Consider the following 22758-nt stretch of genomic DNA (forward strand, 5'->3'; position numbering starts at 1 on the left):
TTAAAGGTATATCTGCCTTCATGTCAATTTAAGAAGCAGGGATTCTTACAAAGAATTTTGGGAAATTTAGGTTGGTGATAATGTAGATTCTGCCTTCCACAAATTTTTAGAGTTGTATCAGAAGCTGTATGTGTGGACTTCTGCACATGCAACAGGACTTTCCTCTTGTCTCCCTGCATGCTCCCAAAATCTGCTCTGGGGGGACTAGATTTTTAGGATATGTTGAAGGGGAGAAGGGGGATGTTCTGTAGCATGAATAGAAGTATTGTGCTAGCAGAATGACTAATGTTGGATACAACACTTTATCTCCCGGGTTCCTTGGTAAGAGGAAGGACTATTAATTTATCAATCCTGTTTTGACAGCAGATACAAACCATGGTTTGCTCTGTTCAGATGTAATGACAAACTGGTTTCTGTGAAATAGATTACCTACTGGTGAGCTTTCAGACCACCCTCTGGAATCACGTGAAACTGTCCAACGAGCATTTTGTAAAATAGCCAAACTGCCTGATTGCCTGTGGCTGCTCCCTTCGAGCAGCAGAGCAAAGAAGCTCTTGTAAAATGGAAGAATACACTTTGTTTTTTTCTTTCGGGCTATTGGTAATGCCACAGATTGCCAACATAGGTATGTTTGGGCATTTTTGTAGACCTGTTTGTCAAGTATGATAAAGAATGGGCACACTCATTCCTCCAAACGTTACGATTTCCAAAACATATTTCCTGGTGATTTGGGAGGTTGGGTTTTTTACTCTCAAGTTTCAGCTGCTCAGGTAAGCAGACCAGCTCCCAGCTTGTGCAGGATTAGCAGTCTTTGCCCAGAAAGCAAAGCAGTAGCTGTCCAAGGAAACCAGAGCAGTCTTTTGGTTTGCTGGCACAGCAAAGTGCCCCCTGCCATTCTTTTCACAGATGAAATGAGAAAACATCGAAATGTAGTAGAACGTGGTCATCTTCTGTGATTTAGCATTCACAGTGGCTGTTCTCAAGAAATCCTATTGATGGCAATTGTCTGCAGTTGACATGTCCAAATTGGTTGGTGCTTTTCTGACTAATGATGGGTTTCTGATTGGACCCACATCACTGAACAGTGGCGAACTGCGAGGTTGTCTTCTTTTTCTTGCATGTTCAGTTACTTGTGACAAGAAATTTGTTACCTTGTAATACTGATTTTTATGTTAAAACCCCACAAGCTGAGATGGCGCATCAGAGATACGTCAGTCCCTTAGTCAACAAATTACTTGTAATAGGGCCTCTAATTCAAATTGAGAGGACTTTGAAGGTTTGGTAACATTGGCTCCACCTGCTGACTCACACAAGGTGCTGTTTGGCGGCTCCTGTTAACTCTCTCTCTCTCTCTCTCTCTCTCTCTCTCTCTCTCTCTCTCTCTCTCTCTCTCTCTCTCACACACACACACACACACACACACACACACACACACCACTATCTGAATAACAACTGGGGCATTAGCAAAATTCTTGCCATATGCATTGCAGCTGCTCCACTTGTTGCATATGTGTTTTGGATTCTACCCAGGAGCGAGCAGCTGAAGTGCATAATAAGGAGAGAACTCCGTTGGAGCCTCTGTTGCAGTTCATTTTGGAAGCGACAGGGTCAATGAGCCCATCGCCTATAGGTCGTTTCTGTGCGATCAAGCACCTCATATGCACAAAGCCTCACCTCCTTGGGATCTGGGACTTTGATCCCCTGGGGTCTGAATTTGACTACCAGGCCACACATGTGTTAATGCTTATTTGGTGTGTAAGAGAGATACTCAAAAAGTGTTCAGGGGCATTAAGATTGTTCTCTGCTCTTTACTCGGGAGCATTTAGTCTCTGGGAATACGGACATGAAGTGTTTGATTAAAGTGGAACAACTTAGGAACAGGTTATATTGATACTTTCAAACTATTTTTTTCCTTAATCTTTTTAAAATAAAGAGAAGTGGATGCTCGTGAAAATAGGCTGGTATTTAAGCAAGGGCTTAAATACACTACTTGCTTTCTTTAAGAGCTCTTAAGGATCTTAAGGATTTCTTGAAGCTACAAACATGAGTTTGACCAAACTGTGGGAGGCAATGGAAGACAGGAGTACCTGGCATGCTATGGTCCATGGGGTCACGAAGAGTCGGACACGACTAAACGACTAAACAACAACAACAAGGATCTTTAATGCACAATTCAATATTGTAGTAGTAGTAGTAGTAGTGCTTCTTCGACCTCTCAGTGCCTTTTTATACCATTGACCAGAGAGAGAGAGAAAATACATGAACTGTTGTGTGAAATTTTACTGGAGATGGTTTCACATGTTCTTTTATGTTTTTAGATTGGGAACAAAAACAGAGAGAAGCACTGGCTAAAGGTGAGAATTTCATTCTCTCTCTCTTTGTGTGTGTGTGTCTCACGCCTAGGTTTTGGCTAAGGCAGCCTTCTCCGTCAGGGTGCCCTTCGAATGTTGTTGGGCTACAACATCTGTGACCATTAACCGTGCTAACTGGGGGCTGGGGGCAGTTGTCATCCAAAAATGGAGGGCACCAGGTCCCAAGACTGGTCTAAGGGAACTAAATCACTGTGTATGTTGTTCACAAGTCACTGCTATGCATAATGCTAACACACGTTAGATATCCTTTGGACAGGAAGGCAGGATATAAGCACTGGCCTGCTCCTTTTCAGGAGTATTGGCACAGGTGTTCACGTTTTAGTACTTCAAAAGTATCATCTTAAAGGGCACACAAATACTTGGTCTGCACAAAAATATTGTCATCCTAAATATTGATCCGAGTTTCACGTGAGCTGCAGTCATCTGTGTGTGTAAGTGTCTGCTTTATGTTACAGTTTTCTAATGAAGTTTATCACCTAAGAAACAATCTTGGTTTTGGTAGTACCCATAAACTGGTATGAGAGAACTTTATAGGATGTCCCTAGTGAAAGAAAGGTTTTTTTTGTTGAAATAGTAGACAAGTAGATAAGAATACTAAATAAGAAAATGCTCTTTCATTTATTTCATGTCCTTTTCTTCTTTTTTCTGTGACATGCTTTTGAATAACACAAGTGACCATCCCAATGTAATAGGCCTTACTCTTGAGTAGCCGTGTTTAAGATTATTCTGTTCATCAGTCACATACTTGATAAGACAAGCAGTCTAAATACTGGGTCCAATAAATGTCCCTATGCTGCAATTATTGCTGAAGCTAAGTGACTGTGGGGTGTAATTAGTTACCTGGATTGGAGACCCTGGGGAGACCCAAGAAAAATGGGTTAGGAGTATAGTAATATTTAGTATCTATTTAAATACAGCTTAGGTCAAAGCTTTCCATACTTTTCATGTTGGTGACACACTTTTAGGACATGTATCATTTTGAGACAGAGTAATTCAGTTTTACAGTGGTACCTCAGGTTACAAACACCTTGGGTTACAGACTCTGCTAACCCAGAAGTAGTACCTCGGGTTAAGAACTTTACCTCAGGATGAGAACAGAAATTGTGTGGTGGCGCAGCGCCAGCAGAGGCCCCATTAGCTAAAGTGGTACCTCAGGTTAAGAATGGTTTCAGGTTAAGAACGGATCTCCGGAATGAATTAAGTTTATAACCAGAGGTACCACTGTACTTGCAAACCGGAGGTTAAACTAACCCCTTTCCAGCCCCGGAAGGAGTGCAGGGAGTGTTCGTGGGACACACCTACATACTGCAGCTGACACACTAACATGTCACAACACACAATTTGGAAAGCTCTGGCTTAGATCCATCCGTATGCCCACAAGCCTTTTCCCGTGCTTGGTTTTCCCTTGAGTTTTCCCCCCAGTTGCTTTCATTATTATAAATATTGCACAACATGTTGAGATCAATTTCTCCTCACTGTGAAGAGTAGAGTTTCTAAAATGCATTCAGTTTTGACAGCTTTTCAGAGAGAACCATTAAGAAGTATTATTCTATCTGCAGCTCTGACCTCTTAAATTATGTACATACTGTATTACTTTGGGCAACATGTGCTGGCATACTTAAAATTGGCCACTAGATGTCAGCAGTAGAAAAGAGAATCCTAAATGATGGGGTAGGAATGACAAACATGACGGATTCATAAAATATTTTTTCATGCTCACAATAAATGTATAATTACGGCAGTAGCATTCTTTCAAGTCTTGGATGTGTGTGGAAGTAAATTCCAGTATCCCCTAAAATCTGTTTCTTATGTCATCTCTGGTTACGTTGACTTTAAAAAAGAGAATCTGGTGACTTGTTACTCAGTCTCCTGAATAAAAGTGAATGTATAAGATTTTGCATTGCCAAAGCAGAGGGTTGGATTAGATTATCCTCATGGCCCCTTCCAACTCTATGATTCTGTGAAAAGATCTCTTTTATCAATATGCATTAATAGATATATCTATATATAATAGATATATGGAGATCGCTAAACTCAACTCTATGGATAGGAAAGGGAAAGGAAAACAGGTTATCTTCAGGTGTCCAGTCTTTCCTGCCGTTACATAATGGTCATTGCTGGAGAAGCTTCTGGGAAGGGAGGAGGCAAACAGTGGGTTGGTCCCAGCAAGGTGGAATTGTGCCTGATAGAGTTGTATGTTATGGCAGGAGTAGACCTCTCCAGATCTAAGCTGTTGCAGAGGCAAAACAGCAGTAGACTAGAATCGGATGTTATTAACTAATGTGACCCAAAATTTGTAGCACGAGGAGAGAAAAGCAATGCAGTTCTAGAACCAGCATGGCATAATGATTGTAGTATCTGACTGGGACCAAAGAGACACTATTTTAAGTCTCCACTCAGCGATGACGCTCACTGGGTGATGATGCTTTCAAAGGGTGACTGTGAAGATTATTATTATTACTACAATTATTTATTGAATTTATATACCGCCCTATACCTGGAGGTATTGAATTATGGTGCTGGAGGAGACTCTTGAGAGTCCCATTGACTGCAAGAAGATCAAACCTATCCATTCTTAAGGAAATCAGCCCTGAGTGCTCACTGGAAGGACAGATCGTGAAGCTGAGGCTCCAATACTTTGGCCACCTCATGAGAAGAGAAGACACCCTGGAAAAGACCCTGATGTTGGGAAAGTTTGAGGGCACTAGGAGAAGGGGACGACAGAGGACGAGATGGTTGGACAGTGTTCTCGAAGCTACCAACATGAGTTTGACCAAACTACGGGAGGCAGTGCAAGACAGGAGTGCCTGGCCTGCTATGGTCCATGGGGTCACGAAGAGTCGGACACGACTAAACGACTAAACAACAACAACAACATACCTGGAGGTTTCAGGGCAGTTCGAAACAAAATCAAAATATAAAACCACAAAATATATAATCAAAATAAAAACCCAATATTGCCCCCCCCCCCAAACCCACATTTTCAAAGGGCATGGGATGTTAGTCAAATCAACCAAAGGCCTGGTTAAAAAGGAACATTTTTGCCTGGTGCCTAAAGGTGTATAATGAAGGTGCCAGGTGAACTTCCCTGGGGAGAGCATTCCACAGACGGGAAGCCACTGCAGAAAAGGCCCTTTCTCATGTTGCAACCCTCTGGACCTCTCGAGGAGGAAGCAAATGAAGAAGGGCCTCAGAAGATGATCTCAGGGTCTGGGAAGGTTCATAAGGAGAGAGGTGGTCCTGAGCTATTTAAGGCTTTATAGGTCAAAACCAGCACTTTGAATTGGGCCCAGAAACTAATTGGTAGCCAGTGCAGTCGGATCAGGATTGGTATAATATGCTTAAACCGTCTTGCTCCAGTGAGCACTGAATTCTGCACTAGCTGAAGTTTCCGAACTGTCTTCAGAGGCAGCCCTACGTATAACGTATTGCAGTAATCTAACCTTGAGGTTACCAGAGCATAGACACCAGTAGTTAGGCTGTCCCTGTCCAGATAGGGGCGTACCTGGGCCACCATCCAAAACTGATGGAAGGCACTTGAATGTGCAGGAGGAGAACCATGTATACAGGCTTGGGAACCTTTGGAGGAAAGGTGGCATTAAAATAAAATAAGTGTGGTGCATTCTTTGGATTTGACTTACAACATGGTAGTGAAAAGGAAATCCAAAGTCTAGTCACCACTGACAACATGGCCCCTGATTCCTAACATTTTCAGGTGAAGGAGCATCTCCACCCCCATCGTTCTGCCCAGACGCTGGGGTCCATCGCCAAGGGCCTTCTGGCGGTTCCCTCGCTGTGAGAAGCCAAGTTACAGGGAACTAGGCAGAGGGCCTTCTTGGTAGTGGCACCCGCCCTGTGGAACACCCTCCCACCAGATGTCGAAGAGAAAAACAACTACCAGACTTTTAGAGGACATCTGAAGGCAGCCCTGTTTAGGGAAGCTTTTAATGTTTAATAGATTATTGTATTTTAATATTCTGTTGGAAGCCGCCCAAAGTGGCTGGGGAAACCCAGCCAGATGGGCGGGGCATAAATAATAATTTATTATTATTATTATTAATGCATCTACAGTACTTACCAGTATAATAAAATAAGGAGCAATCCAGATGTGACAGGGCTATAGTAATTTATCTTCCTTATTTGCTTATTATTATTAATGTATGTTTATCTTGGTCTTCCTCCTGAAGGAGCCTATGGTAGCCATACAACATCTCTGTATTTTAAAAAAATTAAATTGTGTCTATGTGTGTGTTTCAATCTGCTTTCTTTATCTGAAAAGAAGCATTGGGTGAGAGAACAAACCTCCATTGCCATATCTTATTACACTCTGCTGCTTTTAAAGCTCATTTTCTTCAGCCCATTTCCCATACTGTGTTGAGCAGGCGAAAAATGACTTAAAAGTTGATTTCCCTCCCCTCCCTTGTGCCCTCCTTTTTGTATAAAGAGTGCACCCTCCCCCTTTTGTATAGGCGCGGAGCAAGCATTGTATAAAAATCCACATGGCTTGCCCTATCACATCTAGTTTGGCCTGGAGATGATGTTTTAGTGTGTTTAGAAGTAATTGTGAGTTTTTATATTCTCTTTGTTATTTTCTCTCTGTGGAATTAGGTTCAGCTTCAGCCTCTCCAAATGATTTTTTTTTTTTTGAAGATCTCTTGCTGGAAAAGGATGAGCACCAGTAGCTCACTTCGCAAGGCTAGTTTCTGTGCATTGCTTTCATAAGTAGCATGCTTGGGTATATAAAGAGAACCAGTTGGCAGCTCAGTTTAGGATGTCGCCTGTTGCTAAGGGCCATTTTACCTGACTAATCTTATCTGTGTTAAGAATCTCTTCTTAGCCTGCAGCTCAGAATTGTGGCATGCTAAGAGAGGATGTTATCAAATCCTGTTTCCCCCAGATGCCCTGCAATTAGTCCTTCTTATTTCAGTATTCAGATTGACTTGCTTGTCTAATGTTCCTGGACTTTACAATGTCATGCAGCCAGCGCCTTGGAATTTTGTGCTAAAAATCTGCATATTTTAAGGAATACATTATGCAAGTCAAGCAGATTTGCACAAATTAAGTTTGCACGCAGTCGCTGCCATGTTGTTTCCAGTACAGTAGTAGTAAATACTAATCAGTTAATTCTTTAGAACTGAAAAAACTGAGTGATAATTGTCCTGTTTGAAGTTATATATCACCATTCTAACTTGACAGGGCTGTGCAGCTTGAAAGCTACAGAACTCTGTAGTTTGTGTATTGTTAGAACAGAGCCTTATTCCATTTTCACAGATTGTAATATCCATAGCTGCCAACCCTCCCTTTTTTGCGGGAAACTCCCTTATTCCAAGCCACAGTTGTCAACCTTCCCTTTTTTTGCTGGAAATTCCCTTATTCCAGCACCGTTTCCCACTGCTATCCTGGATTGTTAGATATACCGTAGACTGTCCCCGGGACGGGTGAGGCTGCTGATCCCTTATTTTCAAATCCGAAAGTTGACAGCTTAATAATAATAATAATAATAATAATAATAATAATAATAATAATAATTTATTTATTATTTATACCCCGAGTATTATTTACTCCCCAGCCACTCTGGGCGGCTTCCAACAGAAAAATAAAACACAGTGATCTATTAAACATTAAAAGCCTCCCTAAACAGGGCTGCCTTCAGATGTCTTCTAAAAGTTTGGTAGTTGTTTTTCTCTTTGACATCTGATGGGAGAGCATTCCACAGGGGGGCGCCACTACCAAGAAGGCCCTCTGTCTAGTTCCCTGCAACTTGGCCTCTTGCAATGAGGGAACCGCCAGAAAGCCCTCGGTGCTGAACCTCAGTGTCCGGGCAGAACGATGGAGGTGGAGACGCTCCTTCAGCTATGGTAATATAGAATTATAGCATTGGAAGGGTTACAATGGTCATCTAGTCCAGCCCCCTGCAATGCAGGAATCTTTTGTCCGTTGGTACTCAAACCCATAACCCTGAGATTAAGAGTCTCATGCTCTACCGACAGGGGAAGAGGAAACCACAAGAGTGGTGTGTTACCTACGGCCGAACAATTTTATGCCTCTTTTAAAAAATACTCAAAACAGCTAATATAGGTGGCAGTAAAAAAACATGACAAATGACTAAAAATAACTAAAAGCTCCTTGCAACCAAAGCACATCAGTTTAATGAACAACCTCAAGCTACGTTTATTAAAACACAGCATTAGGTGAAAATGGTTGGGTCTATAACTCTCTCATGATGAGAACGGGATCAGGGCCTTAGTTGCTTTTTTGCAGGGAGGGGGAAATTTCTGTGTGATTCCAGCTTATTCTGTACAAATTTTAACAGGATTATCTCCAAACAGACATCTGCTGGCCCAGTGGGAGTTCACCTCCCTCTCCCCGCCTTGCAACCCCCCACAAGCCTCCAAACTCTGCACTGGAGGTTGGGGTACCCTCAAACAAATACTGGGGGGCTGCAGTGGGAGCAGAGAAAGGGGGAATCTGCTTTCATAGCATTGGATTTCACTCTTTAGCTAAGTCTCTTGAAACTCTGTGCCTTTGACAATTAATAAGAAAAAGGCACATTGTAGAAGTCATGCCTCCTTCTGTGGTTAAAGAATTAGCTCTAAAATCATGCTATATTTTTCGGTCTGATTTATCGGGATCTTCTTTTATTGACTTTGATCTTCCGCATTGTTTTTTCCAAGCGGAAAAGCACAACAGTCTCCCCACCCCCCCCAACTTGCCAGTTCTTGGCAATGAGGAATTCAGTATCTCTGCTTGTTCCTCCATAAATGTTGAAAATGAGGGAGCGAGGTTACCACTCACTGAGCCACGAGTCTTGTTCACCAGTTGGGAACAAAATAGTTATTAACCTATTCTTACCCCTGAGGGGAGTCATCTCTGGTTCTTGGGAATTTCTATTACAACCCCTAATTCTCTTTCGTTTTATCTCCACGGAGCCCAAGCTGAAATGTGCCTGGGATGTTTTCAGAATGAAGGCCATGCGTGCCAGTGTTGTTTTGAAAATATGCCTCGGCTTTCCGCCTGTCTGAATTTGACACGGCACTCTGCATCAGACAACCCCATAAGGCTGTAATGGGCAGAGTCATTGTAATCCAATGTGGCATCCCGTATGTCTTATTCTGCGAAAGTAGGTCAAGTTGGAAGCAGCGTTTCTCTGTGATTCCCACAACCTGGTTCCACAGGGCCTGAGAGAGCTGTTTGCTGATACCATAGAAACCGCTGGGAGGGATTAGGAGACGCTAAGCAAGGGCAGTCAGGAGTCTTTAGTACACAACCATTAGAAACCGAAGCTGGCAAAAAGCATTTAAATTTGATGCATTATTTTTAGGCCCTGGAAGGAATCCTCGGTGTAATAATCTGCTCTGACTAGTGGTGTGGCTTCACACGGCTGCAGGCGTTAGGGCTGCAGTTCCTATATAGAATAGCATCAGAGATTGAAAGTGAGCCCAAAGAAATAGACAAAAGCTAAGGATTAAAGTTAAGTAGATACATGTGTTTTGAGCTTAAGGGCGGGGAATAATATGCAAGCCTTTTCTGATTTTTTACAAACAGGAATATTTATAATCCTTAGGAACTATTCTTTCATATGTGGCATTCACGTATTTCCCCCTCTTGCTGAACATCAGCAAAGGACTGTTCAGCTTGATGAGATATGAAAAGATGTCTCTGTTCATTCTAATTGATTTCTCAAGTGGCATCAAAAAATGATGTTACAGTTCATTGCAATTATTTGTACCAGTGCACTGTTTGGTTCCCGCGGTTGCTTACTTTGTGTGTATGTGTGTCTTATGGCCAGAACAAATTGACTTGATAAGCAGAGCAATCCAAGCCCCCTTCTCCTAGCTCTCCTGGCTGAGCCGACCTGGGACCTGCTAGATTCCAAGACAGTGTTACTGCCATTGCACACCATCATCTGGGGCGGTATGTAGTACTAGCAGCAATGACAGAAACTATCATAAAACAATAGAATCTCAAGTCACAAAGCAAGAATTGCTGGTTTTTCAAATTAAATATGACAGGTACATTGAATAGCTTTATAAACTCTTAAGAAGCCACCCGACACAATAACACACCCCCTTCCTCTCCTGCTTTTGCCATGCCTGTCCCACCTCCCCAAATCTGGAAATTCATTCTGCAAGGAAGCTGACCCCATTGGATGTTATTCAAGAGCATTTGCTGGCAGGAGATGAAGTGACTGGTATATTATGTTAGTGAGGCTCTTCGCTGCTTTCCCTCCCCCCACTCCAAATAAAGCAGTATTCTTAGGTAGACTGAACTTTAATTTTGCTTCCAAGGAGAACTCATGGGAAGCGGGCTTAGAAAAAGAAATTCTTATAGCTGGATAAGAAAATGAATTAAATTGTCATAGCCAGATTATTTTATTTATTAAATTTGTATGCCACCCTTCATCTGAAGATCTCAGGGCGCTTCACAGCATAAAAATACAGGATAAAAGCACAAAATGCATCCTAAAAGCAAAATGAAAAAGAGAACAAACCAATAACCCCTCCCCCCTCCCAGACAATTCAGGTGTGGACTCTGTTGAATTGGTGGAGTGGGGGAAAATGGTGATGCTGTGGTGTATTTGGGGAATAAATCTATCTCGGTATGGTATGGCAGTCTTTGTATTGCAGGGCCTTCCGAAATACAAACTTCTGCTGTAAAAACACCCAAGCTTACAGCCTTGCCAGTTTTATTGAGGGCCAAGTACTTTATCCTTCACACACCAGTAATGGCTTTTTGAACAGACGATTTCATGCACCGTTCAAGCCACACTATGCTGGCTTTCTGAGAATATCTTTCTTTTCAACGTGATACCTTGGAGCACAGACTTGACATCTTGTTAAACTGTCAGCACTTGATATTCTTAGATCTAAAACGAGGCATTTCTGCGGTGCCATCCATCTTAATGGACCTGCAGCCCTTTTCAAAACGTAATAACATGCTTGCACAAAAATGGACGCTGTCCGTTGCGTGGTTGAAGCGGAGCAATTTTTGAAGCAAAGACTAGATACAGCAGAAAACTACGTTTTATCCCATATTTCTCAGGAAATATGAATAAACCCCCAGTGTTTAGTTTCCTACATGGAAAGAATCCTTTGTCAAAAGAAGAGTTTGGTCACGTGGAGCTCGGCTTGCATTGTGAAGAGGTGCAATCTAAATATGCCTTTAGGTTTGCATTCTGCCTCTGCCTTTCAAACCACTCAGCTACATTAGGAGTACCGACCACCACCCTCAAGAAACATTTAATTGGCTATAATAAAAGTGCAAACAATCAAATAAACAATAGGCATGACCCACCTTTCCCTACCTAGCACAATTTTTTTTTTGGGGGAGGGGGAAGGATCTAGGGAGGTAGAACAGGTAGCTGCATATACCAAGAGAAGAGAAGGCTGACTATAGAAGAGAAATGGAAAATGCTTTTTAGGTATTGCTGGGTATCTGAAATGTTCTTATAGACTAGGAATGGGGAACCTGCAGCGTCCAGGTGTCTCTGAACTACAACTCCCACAATCGCTGAGCATTGGCCATGTCGGCTGACTGGAGTCCAGCAACGTCTGAAGGGGTGCAGGTGCCTCACTCCCATTTCGGACTGGGGGTTTTGAATCCATTAAAATGAAGCAGAAAAGGCTGTCAAACATGGCTATCATCCATAGTTATTCTGAAGTGAAACAGTATGAGAAGAGGGTGCCTGCGAAATACGGCCATCTACTACAGAATTGGATATTTTGAAATTCTAATTTATGAACAGTGTATTATGGGCATCTGACTTCTATGAGTACAATTGGGGAGCTACATGGCGTGAGATTTTCTCTTGCTTTCTGATGGATGTTTTTCTATCTGCTATTGGATAACCTACTTTTCAGCTGTTGGATGTGTTGGGAAGTTGGAAACAGTACTCCATTGCTTGGATCATACCAGGAACTGAAAATACAGGAGTACCTGGAAAGTTAATGCATTTCCCCACTGTTAATCTCCTATTCTTTTTTAATAGAAACATTATTTGTCTTTTCTCATTGTCTCAACAGGTACCTTAGCATGGGGAACCTTCTTAAAGTTTTGACGTGCACAGACCTTGAGCAGGGACCAAATTTCTTCCTTGACTTTGAAAGTGAGAACATTTTAAAAATATGTATCTTTTATCTTGTGTCCTAAGTAGTCCAAAGAGAGTCTACCATGTACATTTTGCATGTTCTTTTATTTGTGTGCATGTTGTAAACACAGCATCAACTTTGGGAGCAACTGCAGAGGTAGCATGTGAATGAAGGGGGTTTAAGTAGTTGTTTTTATTATTTACAATGTTTTAACATCAATTTATATTTACTGCTGTGAAAATCACATGCTGCTGTGCTTCTGGGCCTCCTTTGATTAAGTTGTAAAAGAATCTGCCTGTTACCTTATGCCTTTTGCATCTTAACACCCAGTTCAGAAGTTCATGTCTCATCTTAATAAGCCAAGGGATGCACAAGCCTTTTGTCTCAGATGTAGCTCCTTCATGGCACACCTGGGGGAGCCAGCAATTCTGTAATTAACCACAGTTTCCCCTTTCATCTGAGTGGGAAAACTATGGCTAGCAGCTTCAGAACATGCCAAGGTCTTAAACCACAGTTTAAACTTTGTTTAAGACCCTGACTTACCCCCAAGCTACTTCCCTGTTCAGATGAAATTGGAAACTGTGATAATTCATAAGGCGGTGTTTGAAGGGTCCATGTGTTCAGGCAAAAGGCCTGTGAATATCCTTGGAAATTAAACCAAGCGGCAAATGTCTGATTGCATTCTGTGAGTTTCTAGCTCACACTGAGTTGCATGTAACTTCAGCATTGCTTATTTTAAATGGTCATTAAGATCTGTTTAGAATTGCATTTCCTTAAAGGAGGTATCCTAATACCACGTGTATCATACCTGCCAAGTTCCTGCCTGAGAAATAAGGGACCGGACCGGAAGTAGCAGACCGGAAGTAGCGCTGCCGCCATGTTGGAACTGGGCGGAGCATACTCAGAAGTGACTTTTTATGCTGCTGTGCCCAGTTCCAAAATGGCCACCGCGCCAGAATAAACTGGGGGAAAAAAAAAATCCGTTTTTTCTGCTGGGAACAGCTGGAAAAACGGGGGTTTCCCGGGGAATATGAGAGACTTGGCAGCTATGACGTGTATTCAATGATGGAACTGTTTTAAAATGGTATCCGACAGGACTCTGAGCTAGACCTAGTGATTATACTTGCGGTAGCAAGTATAATTTTGCTGTTAAATAGAGAAATTTTCTAGAATGGCATGCGAATTCCAGATCTTAAATAAGAATTGGTATTCAACTATGTTTTACTCAAGAGGAGAGTCACTGAAATTTAAATTAGCTTTACCAAGGGTCTTCTCTGAGTAAAACTTAGCTGAATACCACCCAAGGAATTTTTAATAGAACAGATGCTGTACCAACGTGGATTTGAACAGTATTAGTATCTAATTTTGTATTCTACTCCTAAATGCCACTCATAACATCTGACCAAAGGTCTGTGTGCAGCTTTTATCCAGCTAGGCACCTTCTCTTTTTCATCTGGAGCACTGATGAAAGCCCAACTCCCAGGACTCAAGCCCACGCAGTGTACACAAATGCCACACAGTCCACATACCTGTTGGTATTATTTCGTAGGAGCAAATGAGCCTGCCTTCTGCTGAGCTAGGCCTTTGGTCAATCTAGCTGAGTATTGTATACCCTGACTGGCAGCTGCTCTCCAGCATCTAAGGGTCTTCCCCCACCACCTGATGCCTGGGATCCTTTTAATGGAAGATGCCATTAACAAAGCATTTGCTCTGATCTGTGGTGCTTCCCTTCTTGTGTCTTGCACGACAAGGTTGATTAAAATTGTAGATGCCTATTTATTGATTTCGGATATTAAAAAAGATTATTCAGCTTACTGATTCTGCGCCTCTTGTTTTCACACAAAATCAGTATTCAGCTGATAAGGAGGTTCCTCACTTGCCCACAGCTGTGATATTACCATCCACATTCTATGAGCTCTTGCTTCATTTGCACCTCTTCCCAAACCTAGTAAGCCTATGCTAGGGTTGCCATATTTCAAATACTGAAAATCCGGACACAAAGGTTTTAGGAAATCAACACTTCTGACATGGGCAGCCATACTCCTGGGTTTTCCTGGACATTTCCCCAATTTTTGGAAATTCTGCCCAGACTCTATTTTCGACGGGCAAATCCTGGATATGTCAGCCCTAACCCTATGTGTTTCTCTAACCTAGAAGGCTTTTACTATGTGGATTGGGAAATGCTGAACTGACCAAAGCTGTGTTGAAAAACAAGGCTTCTAGAATACCATAAAATAAAATTGAATTAGACATCCATGAGTACATGGTTAAAAGAAAATCGTTGGTGGATTGCACATTAATAACTATAAGTAAGCTGCACAGGGGTCCCCAGACTTACCCGCCTTCGGGCCGGTGCCCGCCCCGCCGATCGCGCGGCGGGCCGGAGGGCGGGGGAGTGCGCGCCAGTGCGCATGCGCACACCCATTTACTGGCACGGTGGCGCGCTTCCAGGCCGGAAAAATCACCGAAAATTGTTTGTGCGCATGCGTATGGGCCTCCCCCGACCCGGAAGTGCACCGGAAATGACCTCTTCTGGGTCGGGAGAGGCCCATACGCATGTACAGAAACGATTTTCGGCGAGTTTTTTCACATCTGGAAGTGCGCCGCCGCACAGCGCGCCGCAAGAGCGGGCGGCGGGGGTCGTCGCGGGCCGGATTGGGAGGCCAATTGGGCCGCATCCGGCCCGGGGGCCATAGTCTGGGGACCCTGCTGTAGATATTCCAGTTGCATTTATACATAATGCACAGATTGCAAGTATATTTTGATAGGAAAAAGAAACCCAAACCATGTATATATATTTAAACACTATTTATTTTCAGGAGTATATTCAAGCACGTTCAAGAGCTTTATATTTGAAAATTGCGTAACTGCAAATATGACTTAATATGCTGTCCTGTTGTTTAGATGCTCAACCTACAGAATCAGAAAAAGAAATTTATAATCAGGTAAATGTAGTGTTAAAGGATGCAGAAGGAATCCTGGAAGACTTGCAGTCATACAGAGGAGCCGGTCATGAAATACGAGAGGTAAAAAGCATAATTGGATGGAGTATTTTGTAATTGATTTAGTGATCCTACGTATCATATTTTGCATTGGTGATTATGACCTTAATACAGATCAGTTAAAGGTTCAGTTTCTGCCAATGTCTCTATAACTTTTAAATAACAGTTTGTGCACTACCAATAGCATGCCTTATGTGCAAGTAATTTTTACTATCTTGTTCTAACTGCGCTCTCAGCAGCCCTGAAACGGAGGTCATTTTGGACCCTTTCCGGATAATCAGCTTTATATTGCAAACACGCAGCGTGAATTGGTGCCACAATTCTCTTTCAGGGTATCTCATTTCCCCTACTTTTTAACCATCTGTAATATTTAGTTGCTGGGCTGGGGGAATCCGTCACCCAGATAGTGCTTGACATTCTTCTGATATTGTTGCATGACATGTAGTCGTGCAGGTAGCTTGGGCTGCACCATTGCTCAGCAGTGGAGCATGATATCTGCATACAGAAGGCTCCAGCCCTTGGCATCTCATGTTAAAAGGATATCAGGCACCAGGTCTGGGAGAGACCTCTGCCCTGAGACCTTGGGGAGCAGCTGCCAGTTGGTGGAAGAATGATCTGACAATAATACGAGTCACATTAATCAGCAGTGCAATTTCCCTTCTTCCCCCGCTCTTGCCTTTGCAATGTTCTCCACGCTGCAGGCTATTGACATGAGAGTGAGACTTGTGTACTGTGAGAGCTTCATCTAGGCTTTTTCTCCCCCCACCGAGCTCCTCTAGGGAATGTGCATGGTCACACAGAACAATGTCTCTGTTTTGTGGTCTTATGGCTTGGTTGCCCCATGCTTTTATATGATTTAAATGTAGAGAAAACAATAAAGCAAATATAATTATGAAGCAAACATTCTTGCTCGTGTTTAATTGTTCCAGGCAATACAGCATCCCACTGATGAGAGGCTCCAGGAAAAGGCATGGGGTGCAGTAGTCCCTCTAGTGGGCAAACTAAAGAAATTCTATGAATTTTCTCAAAGACTTGGTAAGTGTCGTTAGTAACTAATTGATTGATTTGTTTCCTAATATTGTATGATCTGGCAGGGACCCAGGTGGCGCTGTGGTTAAACCACTGAGCCTAGGGCTTGCTGATCAGAAAGTCGGCGGTTCGAATCCCTGTGACGGGGTGAGCTCCCGTTGCTTGGTCCCAGCTCCTGCCAACCTAGCAGTTCGAAAGCACGTCAAAATGCAAGTAGATAAATAGGAACCGCTACAGCGGGAAGGTAAACGGCGTTTCCATGTGCTGCTCTGGTTTGCCAGAAGCGGCTTTGTAATGCTGGCCAGATGACCTGGAAGCTATACGCCGGCTCCCTCGGCCAATAATGCGAGATGAGCGCGCAACCCCAGAGTCGGTCACGACTGGACCTAATGGTCAGGGGTCCCTTTACCTTTACCTTTATTGTATGATCTACATGTAATTAAGGCCAGGATCCCACGGTGTTAAATATTTTAGCATGGTAGAATTTGTTGACATTACTGCTAATGACTTGTATTTACCACCTACACAGAAATGTTGACATTTACTGCTAATTTGGTAGGTTTGTTTTTTTGTAATTTCCAGTCTATTGCATCTAGGCACCAATATAAACTGCTTTTGAGGAAGGTTGAAGGACTTTTTATTTATTTATTTAGGGCAGTCCACTGGCACCTAGGATTTTATAACACCTCGATTGCGGCCTGCTTTAGTAATCATCCAGAACGACAGGACATTCAACACATTCACACTGTTTTACATAACTGTCCCCCTTGTTCTTGCATGTAGAAGCTGCATTGCGAGGTCTTCTTGGGGCTCTGACAAGCACCCCATATTCTCCCACGCAGCACCTGGAGCGAGAGCAGGCTCTTGCAAAACAGTTTGCGGAAATCCTTCATTTCACACTCCGTTTTGATGAGCTGAAGGTAAGTTCAGAATGATCCCCGCATAGCGCTTGTACAAACTGGACGGTCGCAAAGCAGCTGTGATCCATGTTACGGCATTTCACAGTGCTTGTTTGTCCCATTGATCACATGTTGCCGTAAACAAATATGGAATGCCCTTTCCATTTTTGCTCCTGGGTGGCAACCAAGGACTGTTCACCCTGATCTTACTGATTGTTCAAGCTCGTCACATCACTAAGGGCATAAGAAGAACTCTGCTGGACCAGAAGAGAGGAGCATCTTAGTCCAATATCCCATTCCTCATACTGGCACAGGGGGCTGGAGGTTCTCCGTGCAGGGACAGTATGGCTGTACCTATAAGCATCCAGGCAGAGCTATCTGTCCCACTAACAGCAGCGACTAATGCTTGCTTGATTCGGCTGCTATCTATTCCTGTTTGCATATTATGATGTTAGGCAACATACGTGAAATCACATTATGTCTTACGTAGTATTCTGGATATTTAATAGCCTAGTTATGCAGGATTCTGCCTTGACAAAATAATATTTAGGATCCTGTCCTAGACCCACCGTTTCAGTGCAGGACCTCAAGACGCTGGCCTCATTTCTCAGGTCTTCACGGAACCGAAATCCCGGACGCCTTCAGAATGAGTTAGGGTACGATGTAGACTTGTCACCAATACATCCTCTCCCCCCTCCCTTCTAGATGACGAATCCTGCAATTCAGAATGACTTCAGCTACTACAGAAGAACCTTGAGTCGTATGAGGATCAATAATGTTCCAGTAAGTACCCTTCTGTAGCAGTGAAGAAGGTATTTCTTTGTGACCCTTCTACCCCTTATGCTGTTTATTCAAGACCAGTGAAGATTCTGATTTTTAAAATTTTATACTTTGGTAGGCAGAAGGAGAAAATGAAGTAAATAATGAATTGGCCAACAGAATGTCTTTATTTTATGCCGAAGCAACGCCAATGTTGAAAACCTTAAGCGATGCCACGACAAAATTCGTTTCAGAGGTATGTGCATGAATAGACCTTATTGTTTGGATAACTGTGGAAAATACAAGTTTGTTGCGTAAAACTAGCTTCCGCTGCTGACGAGACTCCGTGTTACAGACTTTTGGGTGCATCTTAATGTTGAATTTCACACGTCAGCAGTGTGATTTGAAGGTGTTAAGGCAGGCATCCTCAAACTTCGGCCCTCCAGATGTTTTGGACTACAATTCCCATCATCCCTGACCACTGGTCCTGTTAGCTAGGGATCGTGGGAGTTGTAGGCCAAAACATTTGGAGGGCCGCAGTTTGGGGATGCCTGTGTTAAGGGCTGTAGAATTGACTTAGTTATAGAAGAGAGGCTTCAGAATTTTATTCAGTAAATCTTGTGACTCGTCATAGATGGCAGCATCTCAACGCAACTCAGTAATGCGGAACAGCTTGTCTGCCTTTTGCACTTGGCTCCTAAAACTCTTGTCACTGAAGCTTCTCAACCAAGGGGAAGAATATTACTCTCAACATGATCAGTGTTTCTCCCATCATACCTACCGGGCAGAAGCAGCAGCCAGGGATAATGGGAGTTGTAGTCCAGCAAGTTTGAGAAACACTGGTCTACGCCAGTAGGTAGCAGTTCTCCAGGGTTTCGAACAGGAAACATTCTCAGTCCTGCTTGGAGAAATGGATTGTTCCTTGTATTACAGTAACTATATATTTCTTACGCCACTTACAGAACAAAAATTTGCCTATAGAGAACACCACAGACTGCTTAAGCACCATGGCCAGCGTTTGCCGAGTTATGCTGGAAACCCCGTAAGTACAGAGGCTATTTCAGACATAACATTTCATCAAAACACCATTTTATTTACTTAACAAACGTGGACATCTCCCTAAGCAAAGCCTCTTTGTTTTTTACATAGAAGTTTCAAATACTAAAAAGGAATCATACTTTGATAAGCCATAGATAGTAAGTCACAAATTCAGAGTTAATTTGCTGAAGGTATAAACAATTTGAGGAAAACCAGAACCTAGAATTAAGGAAGAATAAGATAAGAACCTGGTAGTTCCTTTCTGGTATGTACCCAAGTGCAGGACTGCAGTCGTATTGAACTAGTAAGAAACTATTGTAATATGGCAGATAGAGGAGGGAAGGGGGTGGAGAGTCTTGGTCATATGCAGAGCAAGGAGTGGGGCCAAGTCTGGTTTCCTGAATTGGACCATGCCGTTTTCCTGACTGAACACATCTGACCCAGATGATATGGTCCGGTTAGGATCAGGGAAGGAGCCTGTGTCCTACAGGGTGGATTGTGTAGAGGCCATTCCTTCCGTAACAGTTTCCCAAGTGCATTTTACTGTCTTCCGCAGAAGTGGCTGCTATTGATAGTGCTCCTTGGAGATGATAGATAGGGTGCTCTCTTTGAGAGGTCTCAACACTTCCAGTTTTGTAATGCCCTTTTCAGATTAAGCTGGACACGCGCCAGATTGCTAGTTTTTGCAGGAACAGTTTTTTTAAATATTTCAACACTGGAATGTATCGGAAGGCATCTGTACGCTTTGGGAAATGGTTTTATCTCATGCATAAATCAGGAAGATATAAGAACCTGGAGCGTACTTTGCATGCATCTTGAGCCTCTTTTCCAGCGTTGACCTGCAGTGCTTGATCACCCTAACCTGCTACAAAGGATTTTTTTTAAAAAAAAATAATAATAGTCCAGTGGCACCTTAGAAACCAACTTAAGTTTTTTCTGGGTAGTTGGTCTCTAAGGTGCCACTGGACTATTTTTTATTTTGACTGCATCAGACCAACACGGCTCCCTTACCCGAACCTGCTACAAATGGTCATTGTGCAGTCAGATATTGCGGGTGTTTTTTTAGCAAGCTGTGCCGCACTGTTAGAGAAAGGTAGGAGCGAAACGGCAGCACAAGGCTTTGCGATTTGAAGTTGGGAAGGAAGAAACTTTACTCTGAGAAGGCTGTTACGTTTGGGGCTGAGACGCTTGCCTTAGAATTCAGCTTTGGATAATCGAGTGCTTACTGCCGTGTCTTGTTAAAATCCCAGGGAATACAGAAGCAGGTTCACCAATGAGGAAACGGTATCCTTCTGTCTGAGGGTGATGGTGGGCGTCATCATTCTCTATGACCACGTGCATCCAGTAGGCGCATTTGCTAAAACGTCAAAAATTGATGTAAGTTCTGGGGCTGAGTGAATTATCCTTCCTCTCGGTGGGCCAGCTGGGTGGGGTGGAGGCAAGAAGGGAACACAGAAGATATTCATTTTTAAAATACGTATTTTTGATCACTTCTGCATGTCAATAAAAAGGTTGCGGATGATTCCGAGCCAGTTCCCCTATTATGCCAGCTCCATTATGAGTACCCTGTGACTGCCACCAGGCTTTGACTAGGCTGCACTTGTGTGAAAATGCTATTTATATGAATCATGGGCAGTCTATCTATGGTTGCTTTGGCTTCCTTCGAGGGCTGCTGTTTTTAAAGTCATTGCCGTCCCAGTGATTGAGCTAATCGTATTGACATGAGGGGCTGGATCCTTTCTGAAAAGTGAAATTGAAGGTTGTGTCATGGTTACATCCAACGCTGGTTTGTTGTGAATTAATGTGTGTGTCCTGTCCCCCCCCCCAACCTTTTTGTGTTGATTTCTAGATGAAAGGATGCATCAAAGTTCTCAAAGACCAGCCTCCAAACAGTGTAGAAGGCCTTCTAAATGCTCTCAGGTATCTAGCTTTTGAACATGGAATTACTGTAAGTGTCAACTCTTCTTTGTTGGAAAACAGTGGTTAGCACTGGTAAATAAGGACCACTGGTACAGTGTGAATGCAGGTACAGCATTTTATAATTTTTCAAATCCCTATGTGCACGGGGATTCTGCAGGAACACCCAGCCCAAAGATTCCCAAAACTGCACTGCCCCAGGAATGCCCTCTTGTCCCCAAAATAGTCTTTATTTAGGATCAGACTGCCAGGGATGTACAAGGCCATAGAATCATAGAGTTGGAAGGGACCCCGAGTGTCATCTAGTCCAACCCCCTGCAATGCAGGCATATGTGCATGGTTTTTACACACTTGTTTTCCCCCCCCTCCTTTTTAGGTACACAACAAAACATTTGAATGATGAGACTACCTCGAAGCAAATTAAATCTATGTTGCAATAACAGTTACCTGGAAATTATGCTCTGCTGTAAACAGTATTCTGCAATGACAGAGATGCACAGATCTTTTTTCTTTTTTTAAGTGATTGCAACTACTATCTTGTTCAGTCTTGCTTTTGATTTTCCTCCTCTTCTTGTCTTCTCCATTTTTTAAAAAATGTTCTTGTTCTTGAGTAAGCTGATAACTTCTTTTCTGTGCCAAAATCATTGAAAATTTTATCAACCCTGGGAGGTGATTTTTTATTTTATTTTTTATTTTGCCTTTCAGAATGGCCATTCTGTGGCAGCTAATTCTGCATTGCGTTTTGGATTTCTCTGGACTGGAGAAAGTTCTGTGACTTGAACTAAATATTTTTAAACGTGGATTTTTTTTTTTTTTGAAAAACTAATATTTAATATTGCTTCTTGTGCATGGCGAAACTGCCTATTTCTGCTATTTAAAAAGAAAGAAAGAAACTCTCAGTGACTTCATTTTGTATTGCAGCTTTTTTATGTGCAACCATGAGGAAACTTAAGAGCAGATTTGTTTAAATTAACTGTGTTTGTACAAATGGTACCCAACACACAAAGGTTTTTTTTAAAGAAAAAAATAAATAAATGAGTAAAACTGTTTGTTTTAAAAAGTTAAGTTTGCATTTTGACTCATTTTTGTAAGGATATCTGTTGTATGTTTAATAACTAACGTTTAAAAAGAAAAGTGGTGTGTGCGTAGCCAAATTACGTATGCATGTTCGTGTCAAATGATTGGCTGTGGAGACTACAATAAAAAAACGGCTTTCATTTTTCTAAGTGTGATTTGTTTTACCAGTGTTGTTGAGAGGCCTGTGGTCAGTAGCTTTTTGCTAGGTTCCTGAGCTTTAAAAGTGAACCCCTATGGAACTGGGTCCTGTGTGTGTTTTCTCAGGGATAAGTGTTGATGTATTGGGTGCTACTTACTCCCAGGTAAGCATAGGATTGCAGCCTTAATGTGCGCTGCTCTGTTCCAGTGACGGTTTGTCATAACAAAGTCCCCTCGAAACCGAAGCAGCGCGTTAGAAGTTCCTAATTGCTTTCTATGGAACTTAGCTATGGATAGCTCAGCTGGTTAGAGCATGTTGCTGATAATGCCAAGGTGGCAGGTTCGATCCCCGTAAGGGACAGCTGCATATTCCTGCATTGCAGGGGGTTGGACTGGATGATCCTCAGGGTCCTTTCCAACTCATATGATCCTATGATTA

The 22758-nt window shown here is 42.6% G+C and overlaps 1 protein-coding gene across 6 annotated transcripts in view; it reads left to right on the plus strand.

The window, feature by feature from the left end:
• The window catches only part of CYRIB (CYFIP related Rac1 interactor B), a 66453-nt gene extending 44128 nt beyond the window's left edge, over positions 1–22325 (plus strand). For all 6 annotated transcript variants that reach the window (XM_035125243.2, XM_035125241.2, XM_035125242.2 and 3 more), the window contains 11 exons: positions 2319–2354; positions 12395–12477; positions 15365–15486; positions 16392–16497; positions 17275–17411; positions 18096–18173; positions 18289–18405; positions 19112–19191; positions 20438–20564; positions 21037–21107; positions 21481–22325. In XM_035125243.2, coding sequence (XP_034981134.1) covers positions 12405–12477; positions 15365–15486; positions 16392–16497; positions 17275–17411; positions 18096–18173; positions 18289–18405; positions 19112–19191; positions 20438–20564; positions 21037–21107; positions 21481–21544 — 975 coding nt within the window. In that variant the 5' untranslated portion in view covers positions 2319–2354; positions 12395–12404 and the 3' untranslated portion in view covers positions 21545–22325. The remainder of the gene's footprint in view (positions 1–2318; positions 2355–12394; positions 12478–15364; positions 15487–16391; positions 16498–17274; positions 17412–18095; positions 18174–18288; positions 18406–19111; positions 19192–20437; positions 20565–21036; positions 21108–21480) is intronic.
• The last annotated feature ends 433 nt before the right edge of the window (positions 22326–22758 follow it).

Source organism: Zootoca vivipara, chromosome 8, assembly GCF_963506605.1.
Source record: "Zootoca vivipara chromosome 8, rZooViv1.1, whole genome shotgun sequence".
NCBI lineage: Eukaryota > Metazoa > Chordata > Lepidosauria > Squamata > Lacertidae > Zootoca > Zootoca vivipara.